Source organism: Salmo trutta, chromosome 30 (genome assembly GCF_901001165.1).
Source record: "Salmo trutta chromosome 30, fSalTru1.1, whole genome shotgun sequence".
NCBI classification, from domain to species: domain Eukaryota; kingdom Metazoa; phylum Chordata; class Actinopteri; order Salmoniformes; family Salmonidae; genus Salmo; species Salmo trutta.
Window position 1 is genome coordinate 6538171 of NC_042986.1, and position 20050 is coordinate 6558220.

The following is a 20050-nucleotide window of genomic DNA, read 5'->3' on the forward strand; positions in this document are numbered from 1 at the left end:
TTTTGTGCCGAATCCATTGCGGCGTTTCAGGTGCAACGTCTATAGTCGTGTCACAGCAGTGTGTAGGTGGGAGATTCCAAGATGTGGGAAGTGTACAGGAGTGCATGAGATAGAGGATTGTGTAGTTTCGGTGAATAAAGTTGTGTGTCAACTGTAGGGGTGCCCATGTTGCTGGGGATCGGAAGTGTCCGGTGCGAGAGAGGCAGGTGGAGCTGGCCAGCGTCAGAGTAGTGCAGAATGTGTTGAATGCTGAGGCAGTGAAGAAAGTAGAGGAGGATGCGTCAAGGGTGAGAGATCCTGAGAGGATCCATGTGAGGAGTGGATCTGTGCCAGCACAGAGGGATAGGCCATCGAATGATACACTGTATGCTTTAGTACGGTTGGCTTCTTAGCGTTCATATCAATGGTTATCCACTGTACCACAGAAATGGAACGTAAATCACATAAAATAGATGTGGTGGCAGCTGCAGAGAAGTATTTGCGTATACAAGATTTGACTTCAGAAGAGTTACAGGGTGTGTGAAGTGGTGGTGTCTCGTCCTCCCAGGCAAGTGGCATGGACCAGATACGGTCAAAATAGTGGAATGGGGTGGTGATAAAAAAAAATTACATAGTGATATATAGGTGTAGGGTTAGTTGGTGGTGCATATTATTATTTCTTAATTTTTTCCCCTTTTTATTTTTGTATAACAAAATGTAAGGTGATTGAACACACACTACAGTAGGTGGCGGCATGCACAAACAAAATGTGTGAACGACATGATACCAAAGAAGAAGAATGTCGAACGCCAGGCGGCTGCAGCATTCTGGATAATTTGCAGGGGTTTGATGGCACAAGCGGGGAGCCCATCCAACAGAGTTCCAGTTGTCTGGATGGGAGATGGCAAGTGCCTGGATTAGGTCCTGCACCGCTTCCTGTATGAGGAAAGGTCATACTCTACGGATGTTGCTGAGCATGAACCTGCAGGAGCGAGTCACTGCTTTGATGTTTGCTGAGAACAACAGAGTGTTGCCCAGGGTCATGCCAAGGTTCTTTGCACTCTGGGAGGGGGACACCGTGGAGTTGTCAACCATGATGGAGAGGTCTTGGAGCGGGCAGGCCTTCCCCCGGGAGGAAGAGCAGCTCCGTTTTGTTGAGGTTGAGATTGAGGTGGTGGGCCGATATCCAAGCTGAGATGTCTGCCAGGCACGCAGAGATGTGTGTCGCCTCCTAGGTGTCAGAAGGGGGGAAGGAGAAGAGTAGTTGAGTGCCATCGGCATAGCAATGATAGGATTTTGTAGGGTATTTTATAATGAACAAAAATATAAATGCAACAATTTCAAATATTGTACAGTTACAGTTCATATAAGAAAATCTGAAATATATTCATTTGGCCCTACTCTATGGATTTCATGACTGGGCTGTGGTGCAGCCATGGGTGGGCATAGGCCCACCCACTGGGGAGCCAGGCCCATCCAATCAGAATGAGTTTTTCCCCTCAAAAGGGCTTTATTACAGACAGAAATACTCCTCAGTACCCCCTCAGACGAAACCGCAGGTGAAGAAGCTGGATGTGGACCTGGGCTTGCTTGGTGACACATGGTCTGCGGTTTTGAGGCTGGTTGGACTTCCTGCCAAATTCTCTAAAATTACATTGAAGGCAGCTAAAGGTAGAGAAATTAACATTAAATTCTCTGGCAACAGCTCTGGTGGACATTCCAACAGTCAGCATGCCAATTGCATGCTCCCTCAAAACCTGCACTATTTAAAGTGGCCTTTTATTGTACCCAGCACAAGGTGCACCTGTGTAATGAGCATGCTGTTTAATCAGCTTCTTGGTATGCCACACCGGTCAGGTGGATGGATTATATTGGCAAAGGAGAAATGCTCACTAAGAATGCTTTTTAAGCCTTGAGATAGTTGAGACATGGCTGGTGTATATCTGTCATTCAGAGGGTGAAAGGGCAAGACAAAATATTTAAGTGCCTTTTAAACCGGGTGTGGTACTAGGTGCCAGGCACGCCGGTTTGTGTCAAGAACTGCAACGCTGCTGGGTCTTTCATGCTCAACAGTTTCCTGTGTGTATTCAAGAATTGTCCACCACCCAAAGGACATCCAGTCAACTTGACACAACTGTGGAAAGCATTGGAGTCAACATGGGCCAGCATCCCTGTGGAACGCTTTCGACACCTTGTAGAGTCCATGCCCCGACGAATTGAGGCTGTTGAGGGCAAAAGGGAGTGCAACTGAATATTAGGAAGGTGTTCCAAATATTTTGTACACTCAGTGTAAATAATGCAATGGATGCACTCAAATAAAAAGCAAGAGAATACCCTGAATTAGACACGAACATTGAGAAACTGCCACGTCAACGTTGCATAATATGTAGGTAAGGCAGGCACCCCAGAAAGTGCCTTGATCTCTACATGTCTGTTGACTTACAACAGAAACAGGAAATAGAGACCACAGAAGCAGTTTGCATTAGTTTCCCTCTACAAATCAGTCTTCTCTGTTTGCATATCGAGCCCAACCCGTTATCATTTGATAACACTTTTAATGGAGACACACAGAGGCGAGCAAAAACTAGATTCCAAACCATTTAATCTGGTCCACCAGCCAGCTCAATTGAGCCTGGGGACAAGGTTACAAACTACTTAGTAAATATATCTACAAAATTCATAGTGGTGCATTATGGTTCTTTCATTCTTCATTAAAACATGGAGATATGTTATAACATACTGTGAGATAAGGTGAGAGAATAATACAAACTACTAAAAAGTTAATACAATTACAAAAATGTTTTTGTGGGAGAACATTTGAACAGCTGTAAAGAGTTTACTTTTCCTTTATCCTACTCAGCAATCCCATTGACAGAAAGTTCACCTAAAAATAGGATTTCATACTAAAAGGTTCTCCAGCTTGCTTTTCCATTAGAAAACAAACAAACAAAATAAACAGTTGAGGAGTTAGGCTTTGAAGGGAAGCACCATATGATCCTCAGGGAATGTCCATGTCTCCGTTAGAGGCCTGAGAGAGACGCCTCTCAACTCTCTCTCCTTCACACCCCGACCCTGCACTGCTGCTGTTGTTGTCCATGTTTTCCTTGCTCTCCTCGTCCTGCTCCTCAGACCTCTGTCTCAGACGCAGACCTGGATCTCTCTGGGATGGGATCTGGAAGCTGGAGAAAGAGCCCCCTCCTGATGGTCTCTTCTCTAGAACCATGGGAGGGAGATCAGGAGACAGAACAACAAACATTTATTTTAACATTTATGGCGCTGAAGAAACAATGTCATCAAAGAGAACCAGGGTTGTCTGCAGCTAAAATATCAGTCACCCCCTGAAATGTCATTTGTCTAACTTGAAGCTGTCTAACTTTGGCAAAGATAGGAGACAGATCCCTGTGATTCTGTGTCTGCCATGCAGGGAGAGTGGTGGCATGTCACCTGGTAAGGGTGGAATGAATAGAGCCAGGGGGTTTCGGTTCAAAATATGATTAAGATCAATAAAATAGAAATGCACGAACGCGTCTTGTCTACACTATGTTTGAGGAAGACGTCTTCTAAAACGAGCTTGACAAACCCCAGCTGCAACCAAAGAGGGACACTTCTGAAGACCTTTGGCATACTATACACCTTCTACTGTAGGTCTTATCCACTACATGCTCTTTGGGCATAGTTAAAAGCCACCCAAACCACAAGGCAACGTAGGCTTATTCTAGTGACCTGATTGCATAAATCATGGCTGAGCACTTAGCAGCAGGCACTTGGCAGTGTACGCATCCCAAATGGCACCCGATTCCATTTATAGTGCAGTATTTTGGACCGGTCAAATTAAGTGCTCTATAAAGGGAATAGGGTGCCATTTGGGGCACGACCAGTGTTTCTTGCCGATTGTGACTAGTCCTCCTTGCTTTTTCTGCGCCTCAAACATGATAATATATCAAACCTAAGCTTTCTGTGTATGTTCTTTATAGTCAATGAAGATACTGGTGTGGTGTGACGTAGCCTACCTCCTGGTCCAATAGGACGCATCAGTCGGTTCATCTGAACATTCCAGTGTTTGACATTGGTGCTGGCCTGGCGAAGCTTCCTCTGGGCAGCCTATTAGAACACAAGACAGATTGAAACACCCCACGCAAACACAGTAAAACTTAATTAATTCTCTCACTATCTCCCGCAATCCAATCCCTGATCACATCCCACTTGGCAAAAACTGGTTGAATCAACGTTGTTTCCACTTGATTTCAACCCAGAAAATCTGTGTCGACGTTGAATCAATATGGAAAACTAATTGGATCAACCAGGGCATTTCGTATTTTTTTTCTCCCAACTTTTAACCTAAAGCCAATGACATGGTGAATATTTTTAATTTCGTGTTAAATTCACCATAGTTGACAACTCAACCAAATGGAAATCAAAACTAGACTGACGTCTGTGCCCAGTGGGACGTGATACCCAAATAGCCAGGGCTGTTTTGAAGTACCATTAACGGTGTGTTGATAGGCTACTCATCACTATATAACTACCGTATAACATTATGCACAGGTATTTATATTATATAGTGTATCTCTGTACTTACCACAACGTCCTGGTCGACCCTGTAGCGGTTGGCCCTGACCTCCTCCAGCTGCCTTTGGGCCTCCTCAAGAGCGCGGGACTTGTTTTCCATCTCTTGCCTTAGCTCCTGCTTCTCCCTCTGGGTCTTCAGGATGTACTCCTCCTGCTCCTCTTGCAGCGCCATCAGGGCCTTCATCTTGTCCTCCTCCTCAGACAGCAAACTGTACAATAAACGTATATGAGGAATAGAAAATCTTTAACTGGAAGACATACAGTAGATATGGCATTGTGTGGTAAGAAGTTGGACGAGACACATTTGAATTTTTTAGAAACGTGACACATGCAAACTCTTGACCTCGCAATCATCTCTCAAAAAGTGTCCAGTAAAACACAGGCGTCCCCCAAGGCTGTTGCTTATCTCCATTACTTTTCATTATATACTGTACAATGTTATGTTTTTTTAAAGCATATATGAGCCTTTGTAATGTCTTATTACTTTATATTTGTATGCTATATTTGCCTTGTCTGTGAGTGTTTGGGATCTTTGAGACAAGCAGAGAGCTTGGCGCTTGGTATTTGCAGTCACAAAATGAAATAGAACAGGTTAGGATCTGTATGTTTCCCATCGAGTCAGTGAATAAATGCATCAAAACACACTGCTTCTTCTTACATGTAAGATTGTGACAGACACACCATGAACACCCTGTCAATGTCAACAGATCCTACAGATTGTAGCTAGACAACTTCCTCTGTTAAACTCAACTTCCTCAGGAACCTAACTAATGCAACAGCCTCTCTTCAACAGCAATCGGCTTCTCTTAACACCATCTGTCTCTGCTGTGTACGGTGCTCTGTAAAAAGACATGCAGCTTCTACGTGCCAACTTGGTGCCTTCTCACATGATGACAGCAAGCCCTAAGATGAGCCTGTGTCAATGTAAGCAAAGTAGTGAGGGTACTAGGTTTGTGAGTCAGTGTGAGCGAAACAATGTCTGAGTGTGTCCAGCACCCTGCCCTCAGCCTGTGTGTGTGTGTGTGTGTGTATGCGAGAGTGCGTTTGCGTGGGTAACTGCCTACCTGCGTGTGTGTGCCTCCATGTCTGTGTGTGTGTATATCCCTTTACCCAGTCTGTGCATATCGAAAGACCTCTTCGTCCTGCCGAGCTTTGATCTCCTGCTGTAGAGCCTCCTCCAGACTTGTCTGCATCTCCTCCAGCTCCTTGATCCTCTTCCTCTGCCGCTCCGCCTCCTCCTCCTTCAGAACCATCTCTGCCTGCATGGTGGCCCGCGACTGGAAGAGGAGACCCACATCAGCATGGAACATCTAAACACCCACTCCTCCTGTCTGAATCAACCTGCACCCTTCTCCTGCGCGCCGCAGGTAAACATTGTGCGGTCGTCACTCTTCTCCATTCATCAGCACTCCTCCACCTTTCTCCTCCATGCAACCACACTCCTCCCTTCCACCCTCTCCTCCCCCGTACACTTCTTCCACCCCTCCACCCCTCCCAGTCTTCACCTCCTTTGCCTCGCGGAGCTGCACCTCCAGGGCCTGTTGCATCTCCTCATGATGCTGGCGCCGCCTCATCTCGTCCTGCTCCAGGAGGGCTTGGGCCTGCCTCTGCGCCTCCTTTAGGAGCTCCAGCTCGGCCAGCTTATGCTCCTTCTCCTCCTGCAGGGCCTGAAAACGTTGCTGCTCCTCCTCCTTAGCCAGCCGCCTCTTCTCCCGCTGCTCCCTCTGCTCCCTCCTCTTCAGCTTCAGGTCCTTGTGGAGAGAGGTCTTCCCTTCACTGTGTAGACGGATGGCTGTCTGAATGGCTGGGGGTGAAGGGAGGGACAGGATGTCAGTACTCAGTATATGCTTAGTGCTTGACTTCGAATAATCAACTCAGTTATCAACCCAACATATAGGGCAGGGGGAATCGTTGCCTTCACTACTTTTGTCATCAGTATGATAGTTGTTACAAGCTTGGTAATTCATCATATCCCTAAATAATTGTGTCAACAACGTGTAAATGCTCAATTAGCAATTTATTGATCGTGGTACCTGCAGTCCATTCCTGTCTCTGCTTGGTGTCTGAGGCACTCATCTCGTAGGTCTTGGACAGAGTTTTCAGACAGAACATACACCTCTTCCCATCCCGGTCTGGCAGCACCTGATCAACAGGAGAAGTACTCATTGTGACACATTAGCACAATGTATGTATATACACTGCTCAAAAAAATAAAGAGAACACTTAAACAACACAATGTAAGTCCAAGTCAATCACACTTCTGTGAAATCAAACTGTCCACTTAGGAAGCAACACTGATTGACAATAAATGTCACATGCTGTTGTGCAAATGGAATAGACAACAGGTGGAAATTATAGGCAATTAGCAAGACACCCCCAATAAAGGAGTGGTTCTGCAGGTGGTGACCACAGACCACTTCATTCAGATATGGATGTGTTGTTTAAGTGTTCCCTTTATTTTTTTGAGCAGTATATATATGTTGTACATTCATTGTAAATTCCTTTCTATTTTCAGCCAATTCAAATGACACATTATGAGGGAGGGATGTGTTAACCCTGTAGCTCTGATTGAATAACTTATTCAATCTGTCACCCATTCTCAAAAAGGAGCAGGCCTAGCTCAGCTGTGCCTGTCCCCACTGCCCCACCCCAGGTCCCACCCCACCTCAAGCCCAGCCTACCTCCACACAGCAGTTCCCATCCAGAGCAATGCTTCCCTGGCGCTCCTTGCGGTCCTCACTGGTGTAGTAATCCAGGGTAATGGGCCTCAGGGTGAACCAGCGCTCCTTCCAGTTCCTCCTCAGCTGACTCTTCTTCCACAGGTACCCCTGTAGGCAACACAGTCAACCCACACAGAACTGACACAATCAACACACGTCACTGAAACAAAATTGGAGGTCACAAGCAGGTAGGCAGATAAGCAAGAAAATCAGACAGGCAGACGGTATAGAGATGTTGTTCTGTTGTTTTTAAGTACCCTACCTCTTTGAGGACATCAGCAACTATCTCCCTGTAGACCTCCTCTATGGCCATGCTGGTGATTTCCTGGCCCATCCCTCTGGTTATCTTCCCAGTGTTCATCATCTCCAGGAAGGACCAGACAGTGAAACCATTCTGCTGCACTGCATCCTGGGAGATGAAGTCTTCCAGCTCCACACAGTTGAGCTCAACACTCATGGCCATGCAAATCTTCTTCAGGAGGTATTCCACCTGAATAATTCAAAAACACAAATATTTTGTTTGTAAAAGGGATGCAATTGGTATATGGGGGGAATGGTTGCCTTTCAATTGTTTTGTAATTGGTTAATAACCAGAGTCTCAATCTCTATCTTGTTTATTTTAATAGTCCCTCACGATTCACAAGATAATATTTGGATGATAATGTATCCTATGCTTTTGTTTTCAGTGAAACCACCCTGACTGCTAGTTGTTACTCTGAGGCACTGTAGTGCCCTGCTCTGAAATCTGTGGCTTATCACAATCACACTGCCAACAGCGGTTGTGAAAAACAGACAGAAACCAAAAGCCATGCTACAAGTGACATACAAGCCCATATTTAGGTACTGAAATATACACAGCAATCAGTAGGAAGAAAAACATTCCTCACGGGTTTGCTATATTTAGCAACCTGCTCTCAGAGCATTTCGTATTATTCTATATGTAATTCTGACACTATTTAGTATGATACTGTATGTTACGTTTTGTATGTTACGTATTCATTTGTGGATGTCCATCACGCATTACGTATGTTATGTTACAAATTACAATTCGTATTATATGTTACGAATTTGCAAAACATATAATATGTTACAAATTCTAGCTGGATGGCTAGGTGGCTAACGTTAGTAATCTTGCTAACATTAGCGAGACTAGGGGTTAGGTTAGGGGTTAAGTTTAGGAGTTAGGTTAAAGGGTTAGGGGAAGGGTTAGCTAAAAGGGTTAGCTAAAAGGGTTAAGGTTAGCTAACATGCTAAGTAGTTGCAAAGTAATAAGTAGTTAAAAAGTTGCTAAAATGCTAAAGTTGTCCATGATGAGATACAAATTCAAACTTTGGGTTGCTAGATGTTACACGCACGCCCAACCACCCTACTTTAGTTTTTGCCTTAAGTAACCATACCAAATGTAACATATCATACTGATTTACATTTACTATGTTACGTCTAGTCTATGAGAGCAGGCTGTATAGAGGTTTGGCAGATAAATACTACATTTAAGTAATTTCGCAGATGCTCTTATCCAGAGTGACTTACAGGAGCAATTAGGGTTAAGTGCCTTGCTCAAGGGCACAGACAGATTTTTCACCTAACGTTAGTCTGCGATTTGAACCAGAGACCTTTCGGTTACTGGCCCAATTAGCTTAACCGCTAGGCTACCTGCTGCCTCCACAATTAAAAACTACAATTACAGTGAGTGTTTGGATTTGGTTACAGCGGTTTTGAAAGTTAGTGATGGACCTTAACTCTTTTTAAGTGACTAAATGTATTAGGATTATTTAGCATCCATCCACTGTATTCTAGGTGAATTTGTAGTATAATATGCTACAGAACCCAGCATGCTTTGTATACATAACTCACCTCATCAGGAACCATAACGAGAGGGTATTTATCCTCTGACAGAAAGTTAAACAGACTCCAGAGATGAAAGGCATCTTTCCCTGGCAACACATTGTTATTGTCCTTCGCCGGTTTGTAGTTCTTCTTAGCAGTGAGAGTCCAGCACAGTTCATCAACCTGTTCTTTCACAAAACAGCCCTCTTCTACCTGTGAGGCATAATAAGCAGCACTGAGTAAGGAAAATGTACCTAGCATTTTTTAGCTCTCTTTTTCCTTCTGTATAAACCAAGTGGTGGCATCTGGGTACACAAACAACATAATTACTTTTTATAGTCATGACTCTATATGCATTTATAGATACATACAATGTTTATAAGGGTGTGTTTGTGGAATGAGTATGTGGGCATTCACAAGTAATTCCATCCCAAACCCAAAGGGCTCATAAATCCAATAAAAAGGAAAGACTGAGGCAAAAATGTAAGGTGACTTGGGTGTGTTTGTGTACATGACTTTACCTTGTCCAGTATGTATTTGTTGAGGTAAGGCATGTACCCTTGGCTGGAGACCGGTCCATCGTCATCATCCCTGAAATGTTCTTCCAGAGCCACCGGGTCATGAGGGATGGACAGAACCGTACACAAGTTATGTGATAGGACCTAGAACACACAAACGACAGGGTTGTGAGGGCTGTTCACTCCCTTATCGTCGGGCAAACCGTATCGGAGCAAGAGGTCTGATACCAACAGGCACAGAGACAATTTCTATCTACAAGCCATCAGATTGCTGAATTACATTTACGTCATTTAGCAGACGCTCTTATCCAGAGCGACTTACAAATTGGTGCATTCACCTTATGATATCCAGTGGAACAACCACTTTACAATAGTACATCTATATCTTTTTGGTGGGGGGGGGGGGTAGAAGGATTACTTAATCCTATCCCAGGTATTCCTTAAAGAGGTGGGGTTTCAGGTGTCTCCGGAAACCCCACCTCTGAATAATTGAACTGGACTGACCACCTGCTCTGATTCTCCGCACCTTAGCACACACATTCATGGTTCCTTCTATTAAGGCAAGTTGTCCAGGTCCTGAGGCAGCAAAGCATCACCAAACCATCCATGCTACCACCACCATGCTGGACTGTTGGTTAAAGGTTCTTACTGTGGAATGCAGTGTTTGGTTTTTTCGGCAGGCAAAAAAAGTTACACTTTTGACTGATCTGTCTATAAAACATTCTTCAGAGAGTCTTGATGATCATCCAGGTGCTTTTTGGTCAACTTGAGTCAACTTTTTGGATGAGATGAGTCCCACTATGTCTGGCAAAAACCAAAGACTGCATTCCACAGTAAGAACTTCATACCAATCGTCAAGCATGGTGGTGGTACTGTAGTGTGATGGTTTGGGGAATGTCAGGCCATCCGTCTGTGAGCTGAAGTGGAAGCACAGCTGGGTCATGCAGCAAGACAATGATCCAAAACACAATCAAGTCTACATGAAAATGGTTAAAAATATTTTAAAAAGTGACGTTTTAGAATGGCAAAGTCCAGACCTAATCCCGATTGAGATGTTGTGGCAGGGCTTGAAAGCCCACAGATGTTGCTGAGTTAAAGCAGTTCTGCATTCAAGAGTGGGCAGAAATTCCTCCACAGTGATGTGAGAGACTGATCAACAACTACAGGAAGCATTTGGTTGCAGTCATTGCAGCTAAAGGTGGTACAACCAGTTATTGAGTGTAAGGGAGCAATTACTTTTAAACACATTGAAATTGGGTGTTGTATAACTTTGATAAATAAGTAGCCTTTTTCTTATTTGTAAACTCAGGTTCCTTTTACCTAATATTAGGTTTTTGGTTGAAGATCTGAAAGCAATCAGTATCAAAAATATGCAAAAAGAGTTTCGCAGCACTGAGATACAGCAAAATGTATATTGAAAATAAGGTTCAAATCAAGTTTAAATCTTTGGTAGATCCTTTTAAAAACTGTGACTTGTCTCTGTCAGACAGATGTGGCGTGCAGTAAAAAAGAGAAATACTTTGACGGTTTATGAAGGAACTGAAACATAAAAGCTGAATCATTAAAGTATTTTAGTCTTCTATAAAAAGCCAAAAAGTTAGTTTACATATTGTAGGGAATTTGAGGGTGTAGCCCCGACCAGAACTCAAACCCTGGTCCCGCGACTGTCAAGCCAACACCTTAGGCGTTACAACGAGAGATCTGAACCCTTTGACAAGATTGCTAAGTGTTGGGTTAGGGTTGCTACAATATCTTTGATTTACCCATAAAAATATGTCATTTTGTCAGTGTTGTGCACGTGAGAACCAATGTTTCAACTGCCATTTAGACCTCAGAGAAAATACAATGCTATTTCTGTGAAGTTTATATGACTTTCAAGAGAGCATCATCAATAAATAACTGGAGGCTTACTGAAATAGAAGTTGAATTTAATCCTTTTTGGGGGGGGGTTTGAGTCAGTGCACCCAGCCCACTCCTTCTGAAACATCATCACATCCTGTCTTCCTCTCCTCCTCCCTCCCACTATGAAACCAAGTGTATGTGACCTGTGTGACCTGCTGGCTTCTGAGCCTCTATTACCCTTTCACAATATCATTCCAACCTGAACCATGCTGTGCTGGCTGGCTCTTTTTTCATTTTTCCAGCACGGTTCCATCACCTATGGTTGATGGTAGGTGTACTGTAACCAACATGATACAGCTCAGCTTGGCTAAGTCGATTTTAAAAAGGGTATCTGACTCCCTGGTCTCTGGACTGACTGGGCCATACTCCAGACCAGAGTACTTAGCCTCGATAAACCTGACTGCATGGTTCTGGTCTGGACAATACTCTAGACTAGAGCCTGCCCCACCACCAGTATGACGGGATAGGCTTTGTCACAAGGCTCTAGTAGTTAAAGCCAGTAGCACATGGCTGAACGTAGGGCCGAATGGATAGATGGAGGGTAATGTAATGATTATATATCCAACTTTCTACAGCACTACTTTGTCAATAACAATAAGCACTGAAGATGTACATGACCATAGTATTGAAGACAATGTGTGACACGTTCTATTCCATTCACCACCTCTTTGGTCATGTTCAGTGCCACAGTACCAATTGCACTGTATGTGGTGACATAATGGACCAGTCTGGGTACAACTTGGTGATAAGGGCTCTTATTCATAGAAACACTGAGAGCAAACTGTTACTTGTCAGCTCCACACTCACAGTGCCTCTAAAACACAAGCACACATTGTTCACTCTCACGATCATTACTGTTTTGCTCCCCATAGGAAACATCTTCATCACTGAGTCAGCCATCTACACTACATGACCAAAAGTATGTGGACACCTGCTTGTCGAACATCTCAAACCACCTCTTTACTGCTATAACAGCCTCCACTCTTCAGGGAAGGCTTTCCACTAGATGTTGGAACATTGCTGCGGGGATTTGCTTCCATTCAGCCACAAGAGGTCTGGCACGGATGTTGGGCGATTAGACCTGGTGCGCAGTTGGCGTTCCAATTCATCTCAAAGGTGTTTGAAGGGGTTGAGGACAGGACTCTATGCAGGCCAGTCAAGTTCTTCCACACCGATCTCGACAAACCATTTCTGTATGGACCTCACTTTGTGCATGGGGGCAGTGGCGGATTTAGGTATAGGCAACATGGGCTTCCCATCTTGCCTGGGGCAGCACAGGGTGCCCGCACAAAAAAAAAAAAAATGAATGGTGACATTTGTACGATCTGTTTTCTATCGCTCATTTTCACGTCATGTCAATGATATCATGTCATCGTGTGGGACTGTGGGTCAATTAACCTTGTCGGAGTGAGCGTCCTGATTCTAGTTTGTGAGCTAGGCAGGCTACTGCCTGGGAAGGTCATCCACTCAGAAGTACGAGATGGGGCGGGGCTAGGTTGACCTCAGGTCTCCCCACTGGAAGTCTGAGGTAGAGGGAGCGGGGGAATCTATCAAATAGCGCACCTCTAACTTTATACAGTACTAATGCAATTAGTACATTCAGACACTACGAAATGCTACCAAATAAACCACAATTCATTTATAATACTGTGAATATATAGTTTCACAGACATATTGTTGCATTTTTTTCTGGTTTGTGTGAAATCGTTAAGAATAATATAAAACCAGTCTGCACACCACCAAGGTGAATTGGTTTAGTCTTGACTCTTGGTTGACAGTGTTGGGGGATGGGTAATGTATTGATGCTCGAGTGCCAAATCAACACATTTGTTTCTATTTGTCTTTGTTACTTATTTTTTATATTTACAAGTCTTATTTTTGCATATATTTTTATATAGTTTTAAATGTTCTAATTATTTATTTGTGTTGTTCCAAAACTTAATAATAATTACAGTTAAAGCAGAATTGTGCCTTTTTTGTTGTTGGGGGGGGTTGCCCTGGGAGCCATACAAGCTAGAACTGCCACTGCACGGGGGCATTTTCATGATGAAACAGGAAAGGACCTTCTCCAAACTGTTGCCACAAAGTTGGAAACACATTATCGTCTAGAATGTCATTGTATGCTGTAGCATTAAGATTTCCCTTCACTGGAACTAAGTGGCCAAGCCCGAACCATGAAAAACAGCCCCAGACAATTATTCCTCCTCCACCAAACTTTACAGTTGGCACTTTGCATTCAGGCAGGTAGTGTTTTCTGGCATCCGCCAAACCCAAATTAATCCGTAGGACTACCAGATGGTGAAGCGTAATTCATCACTCCAGAGAATGCGTTTCCATTGCTCCAATGGCGCTGAGCTTTACACCTCGCCAGCTGACGCTTGGCATTGCTCATAGTGATTTTAGTTGTGTGCGGCTGCTCGGCCATGGAAACCCATTTCATGATGCTCCCGACGAACAGTTATTGTGTTGACATTGCTTCCAGAGGCAGTTTGGAACTCGGTAGTGAGTGTTGCAACTGAGGCCTGACGATTTTTACACACTTCAGCACTCGACAGTCCCGTTCTGTGAGCTTGTGTAGCCTACCACTTCGTGGTTGAGCCGTTGTTGCGCCTAGATGTTTCCACTTCACAATAACAGCACTTACAGTTGACCACGGCAGAAATTTGACGAACTGATTTGTTGGAAAGGTGGCATCCTATGGCGGAGCCACGTTGAAAGTAACTGAGCTCTTCAGTAAGGCCCTTCTACTGCCTGTGTGCTCAATTTTATACACCTGTCAAAAATGGGTGTGGCTGAAACAGCAGAATCCACACATTTTAATTGGTGTTCACATACTTTTATATACAGTTCCTTTGGAAATTATTCAGACCCCTTGACTTTTTCCACATTTGTTACATTACAGTAAAATTAAAACACGTTTTTAGATTTTTTTGCAAAAGTATTAATGATAAAACAGGAATACCTTATTTACATAAGTATTCAGACCGTTTGCTATGAGACTCAAAATTTAGGTCAGGTGCATCCTGGTTTCCATTGACCATCCTTGAGATGTTTCTACAAATTGATACGAGTCCACCTGTGGTAAATTCAATTGACTGGATTTTTTGTTTTTAATCTTTATTTAACTAGGCAAGTCAGTTAAGAACAAACTCTTATTTTCAATGACGCCCTCGGAACAGTGGGTTAACTTCCTTGTTCAGGGGTAGAACGACAGATTTCAACTTGCAAACTTTCGGTTACTAGACCAACACTCTAACCACTAGGCTACCCTGCCGCCCCATGATATGATTTGGAAAGGCACACACCTGTCTATTTAAGGTCCCACAGTTGACAGTGCATGTAAGAGCAAAAACCAAGCCATGAGGTCAAAGGAATTGTCTGTAGAGCTCCGAGACAGGATTATGTCGAGGCACAGATCTGGAGAAGGGTACCAAAACATTTCTGCAGCATTGAAGGTCCCCAAGAACACAGTGGCCTCCATCATTCTTAAATGGAAGACGTTTGGAACAACCAAGACTCTTCCTAGAGCTGGCTGCCCAGCCAAACTGATCAATCAAGGGAGAAGGGCCTTGGTCAGGGAGGTGACCAAGAACTTACGGTCACTTTGACAGAGCTCTAGAGTTCCTCTGTGGAGATGGGAAAACCTTCCAGAAAGACAACCATCTCCACCAATCAGGCCTTTATGGTAGTGGCCAGGTGGAAGCCACTCCTCAGTAGAAGGCACGTGACAGCCCGCTTGGAGTTAGCCAAAAGGCACCTAAAGGACTGTCAGACCATAATAAACAAGATTCTCTGGTCTGATAAATTAAGATTGACCTTTTTGGCCTGAATGCCAAGTGTCACGTCTGGCGGAAACCTTGCACCTTCCCTACAGTGAAGCATGGTGGTGGCAGCATCATGCTGTGGGGATGTTTTTCAACAGCAGGGACTGGGAAACTAGTCAGGATCGAGGGAAAGATGAACGGAACAAAGTACAAAGAGATCCTTGATGGAAACCTGCTCCAGAGTGCTCAGGACCTCAGACTGGGCTGAAGGTTCACTTTCCAACAGGACAATGACCCTAAGCACACAGCCAAGACAACACAGGAGTTGCTTCCGGACAACTATCTTAATGTCCTTGAGTGACCCAGCCAGAGCCCGGACTTGAACCCGATCGAACATCTCTGGAGAGACCTGAAAATAGCTGTGCAGCGACACTCCCCCTCCAACCTGACAGTGTTTGAGAGGATCTGCAGAGAAGAATAGAAAAAACTCCCAAAATACAGATGTGCCAAGCTTCTAGCTGTCATACCCAAGTTGTTGTAATCGCTGCCAAAGGTGCTTCAACAAAGTACTGCATAAAGGGTCTGAATACTTATGTAAATGTGACATTTCCAGGGGAGGTTTATATATCCACATTAGCAAAAAAAATTGCTTTGTCATTATGGCGTATTATGTGTAGATTGATAAGGTAAAAAATATATATTTTAGAATAAAGCTGTAATGTCGAAAAATGTAGAAAAAGTCAATGTTTCTGAATACTTTCTGAATATAGTATATACTAGTATGGTCACAGATCTGTTGCCAATGACCATAGGAGTTGGTAAGACAACACAAACGATTTCGTCAAATATACTTATGAAATCTGCAAATATCTTGTCACCATAACAGAGCATGTGGCATGAAGGCTCAACCAGGAAATACATATAATCAGATAAAGATCAGCACAAAATCTACCACATATCTTTCAAACTCCTACGGAATTATGTCAAGTTATTCTCCAGCTAGCACAATTTGGTTCATTGGAAGTTATGGGAACATCCGTTTTTGGTTTCCCATTGGTTCTGGGAACGAAGCCATTCGTTTCCTGACTGGTAAAACTGAACGTTTTTTAAACGTTCTGATAACAGAAGTGAAACTTTTACCTGATGTAGATGTACATTTTTAGTTTACAGGGAGATTCTGAGAACATTTTACTATGGTTCCCTGAAAGTTATTAATCGAAGGTTTCATTAATGACAGGTTATTTGAAGGTAATTAAATAATGTTCTGAGAACATGTTTCAATAAGGCTTTTAATAACACTGCTAGCTTAGTTTGGGTTAACTGTTTTGCACTCCAAGCCCACATAGGACACATGGAAATTATTTTGTTTAGGCTAACGAGTGGCACAGCAGTGTAAGGCACTGCATCTTGGTGCAAAAAGCTTCACTATAGTACCTGGTTTGAATCCAGGCTGTATCACATCCAGCTGTGATTGTGAGTCCCATAGAGCGACGCACAATTGGCCCAGCGTCATTGAAAATAAGAATTTGTTCTTAACTGACTTGCCTAGTTAAATACAAATATTCATACATATGTTTCTTTTTTATGGCACAGCATCAGTGAGATTGAAACCTATGGTCTTCTCTTCTCTCTGTGGAACAGCTAGCAAACATGTTCAACAGACCCCATTTCAAAGGAAACAAGCACTCATTAAGATCAGGTGGGGCCAATTAGTGGGCAAGGCCAACACACCAGAGGTGCGTTTGGTTCACGTGAACGTTTGTTATGTTTCGGAACAGTTTGTACTGAATCACACATTAATCCAAAACTTTATTGTATGTTTTTGAACATACTTTGAGGTACGTTTCCTCCCGTTTGGTGGGTGTCGTGAGTTGTGGCTTGAAGCAACGAGTGGCGTATTTAAAGGGCAGTTGCCATGCTGACAGTGTTCCCCAACCCCTCCCAGTTTTCAACTGGTCATTCAATACAGCACCGTTTCCGTTCAATTGAACATTCTAGAACGTAGAAACATACTGAACACAGCTCTGAACACACTTAAGATAGAGGATAGAGAGAGTTTTGTTAATAATGAGAACGGAATCTTTATGTTTTTAAATAACATTCTTAGATTGTTCTCTGAAAGTTACTAAAGTTTTCTTGGAGTTTTTATGTAAAGTTTTGGGAACCATTTAAGAACATTACTTAGAATAGAATCATGAGGAAACCTGTAATAAACGTTAAGCTGAAGTACTGAAATTCCCGCAGAAGAATGTTGTTTCTTAACGTTCTCGGAACAATGTGAGAACATTACTTTAAATAGAACCATGAGGAAAGATGTAGGAAACGCTATGCTGAAGCACTGAAATTCGCACAGAAGAACAATGTTTCTTAACATTCTCTGAACTATTTGAGAACATTTCCAATGTCAAACCAGTTGGAGAATGTTCCGTGAACATTAACAAAATTTAAATTAAATGTAACCATTTTAGGAAACGTTCTGTTAAAGTAATGAAATACCAAGAAAATAACGCTTTTTTGTCAAGTTCCTTAAATGTGCTATGAATGTTCCAAAGCAAAGCAACTATCCTGCACCATTCCCAGAAAGTTGTGGGAAGGTAAACATATGGTTCCCAGAACGTTATGTGCTAGCTGGGTCAGGACCTGTTTTGCTCATCATCCAATGTCAATAAATGTATATTTTTGTGGATCCAGTTCACTTTATATATTGTTGGCCGACTCCAGCTACCTTAAGAAGAGAAGATTAATATGATGTTCCTGAGGTCGGAAATGAGACAGCAAGCGTGCCTGGATAGAAGAAAGAGCCCCAAAGCATTGGTCAAAAAAACGTCTTAAAATCTACCTTTACCTAATGTAACCAGGTACTTACCTTAAGTTGAGACTTTGAGACTTTCCCACTCTTCTCTAGATCCAAGGCTGTGAAACCATACCAAATGGACTTGAGGAGCTCTGAGCGTAGGTCCATGTCTGCAGCAGCATAACTTTCCGTTTTGCTCCTTCTTTCACAGCTTTTTTTTCTCTCTCCTCTCCCCTCCTCTTGATACGTGGCCCTATGTGTGACAGCCAGCAGTCACCCACACCCTGTACTGTGGCTTGTGAGGACCTGTGCTGACAGCACTACAATCCAATCAGTCTCAGCTACCCCACCTGTTGGTGGGGCAGGACACTGCAGGTAGGGGTCCACTATCATATCAAATCAAATTGTATTTGTCACATGCGCCGAATACAACAGGTGTAGACCTTACCGTGAATTGCTTACTTACAAGCCCTTAACCAACAATGGAGTTCAAGAAATAGAGTTAAGAGCACAGTTGGTTAGGAGCCTGTAAAACGGCAGCCATCCCCTCCTGCGCCATTATTATGCTTTCCAAAAAGTATTCAGACCCCTTGAATTTCTCCACATTTTATTGTGTTACAAAGTGGGATTAAAAACAAGTAATTGTATATTTTTTGTCAACAATCTACACAAAATACTCTGTAGTGTCAAAGTGGAAGATATATATATTTTTAAAGATAAATAAAGAATAACCCAAATATAATCGCTGCTTAAGTATTCAGCCCCTCTGTTTAGGCAAGCTTAAATTAGTTCATCTGTAAAATGTGTCTCAACAAATCACATAATAAGATACATGGACTCACTGTGTGAAATAACAGGGGTTGACATGATTTTTGAATGACTAACCCTTCCTCTGTCCCCCATACATACAGCATCTGTAAGGTCCCTCAGTCAATTATTGCATTTCAAGCACAGATTAAACTACAAAGACCAGGGAGCTTTTCAAACGCCTCATAAAGAAGGGCAATGCTTGGTAGATTGGGTAACAATAACAAATCAGACATTGAACATCTCTTTAAGCATGTTCAAGTTATTAAGTATGCTGTGGATTATGTATTAAACCACCCAGACACATAAAAAATACAGTTGTCCTTCTGATCTTAGCTGCAGGATAGGAATGCAACTGCTCAGGGATGTTACCATGAGGCCATTGGTAATTTAAAACAGCTACAGAGTTCAATGGCTGTGATGGGAGAAAACTGAGGCGAGATCAACAACATTGTACTGACTCCAAAATAGTAATCCTGGGTTGTAAACTGTTATGGTCAAAACATATTGATGCAACAGTAGCTAAGATGGGGAGAGGTCTGTCCGTAATAAAGCACCGCTTTGCCTTCTGAACAACAAATCCCCAAGGCAGGTCCTTACAGGCATTAGTTTTGTCGCACCTGAACTACTGTCCAGTCTTGTGGTCAGGTGTCACAAAGAGGGACTTGGGAAAATTACAACTGGCCCAAAACACTGCAGCACGGCTGGCCCTTTAATGTACATGTAGAGCTAACATTAATAATATGCATGTCAATCTCTCCTGACTCAAAGTAGAGGAGAGATTGACTTCATCACTACTTGTTTTTGTAAGAAGTATTGACATGTTGAATGCACCAAGCTGTCTGTTTAAACTACTAGCACACAGCTCGTACACTTATGCATACCCCACACGACATGCCACCAGAGGTCCCTTCACAGTCCCCAAGTCCAGAACAGACTATGGAAGGCGCACAGTACTACATAGAGCTATGGCTACATGGAACTCTATTCCACATAAAGTAACTCACGCAAGTAATAAAATCAGATGTAAAACTCTTATGACAATATACCTTATGGAACAGCGAGGACTGTTAAGAGTCACACACACAAGCACAAACACACACATTTAAATGTTTTTATTTTATTTCACTTTATACATACATACAAACATACATAACATGCACACTATAC

General features: G+C 43.0%; 1 protein-coding gene across 1 annotated transcript; it reads right to left on the minus strand.

Annotated features, from left to right (window-relative positions):
- Positions 1 to 2517: 2517 nt before the first annotated feature.
- Positions 2518 to 18241, minus strand: LOC115169028 (differentially expressed in FDCP 6 homolog). The gene is made up of 11 exons (XM_029724643.1): positions 18146 to 18241; positions 9617 to 9757; positions 9123 to 9308; positions 7531 to 7758; positions 7230 to 7376; positions 6582 to 6690; positions 6054 to 6352; positions 5659 to 5825; positions 4559 to 4757; positions 3990 to 4080; positions 2518 to 3192 (listed from the first exon to the last, which is right to left on the minus strand). The coding sequence occupies exons 1-11, from the start codon at positions 18239 to 18241 to the stop codon at positions 2978 to 2980; spliced, it is 1878 nt and encodes a 625-aa protein (XP_029580503.1). The 3' UTR covers positions 2518 to 2977.
- Between the last annotated feature and the right edge of the window lie 1809 nt (positions 18242 to 20050).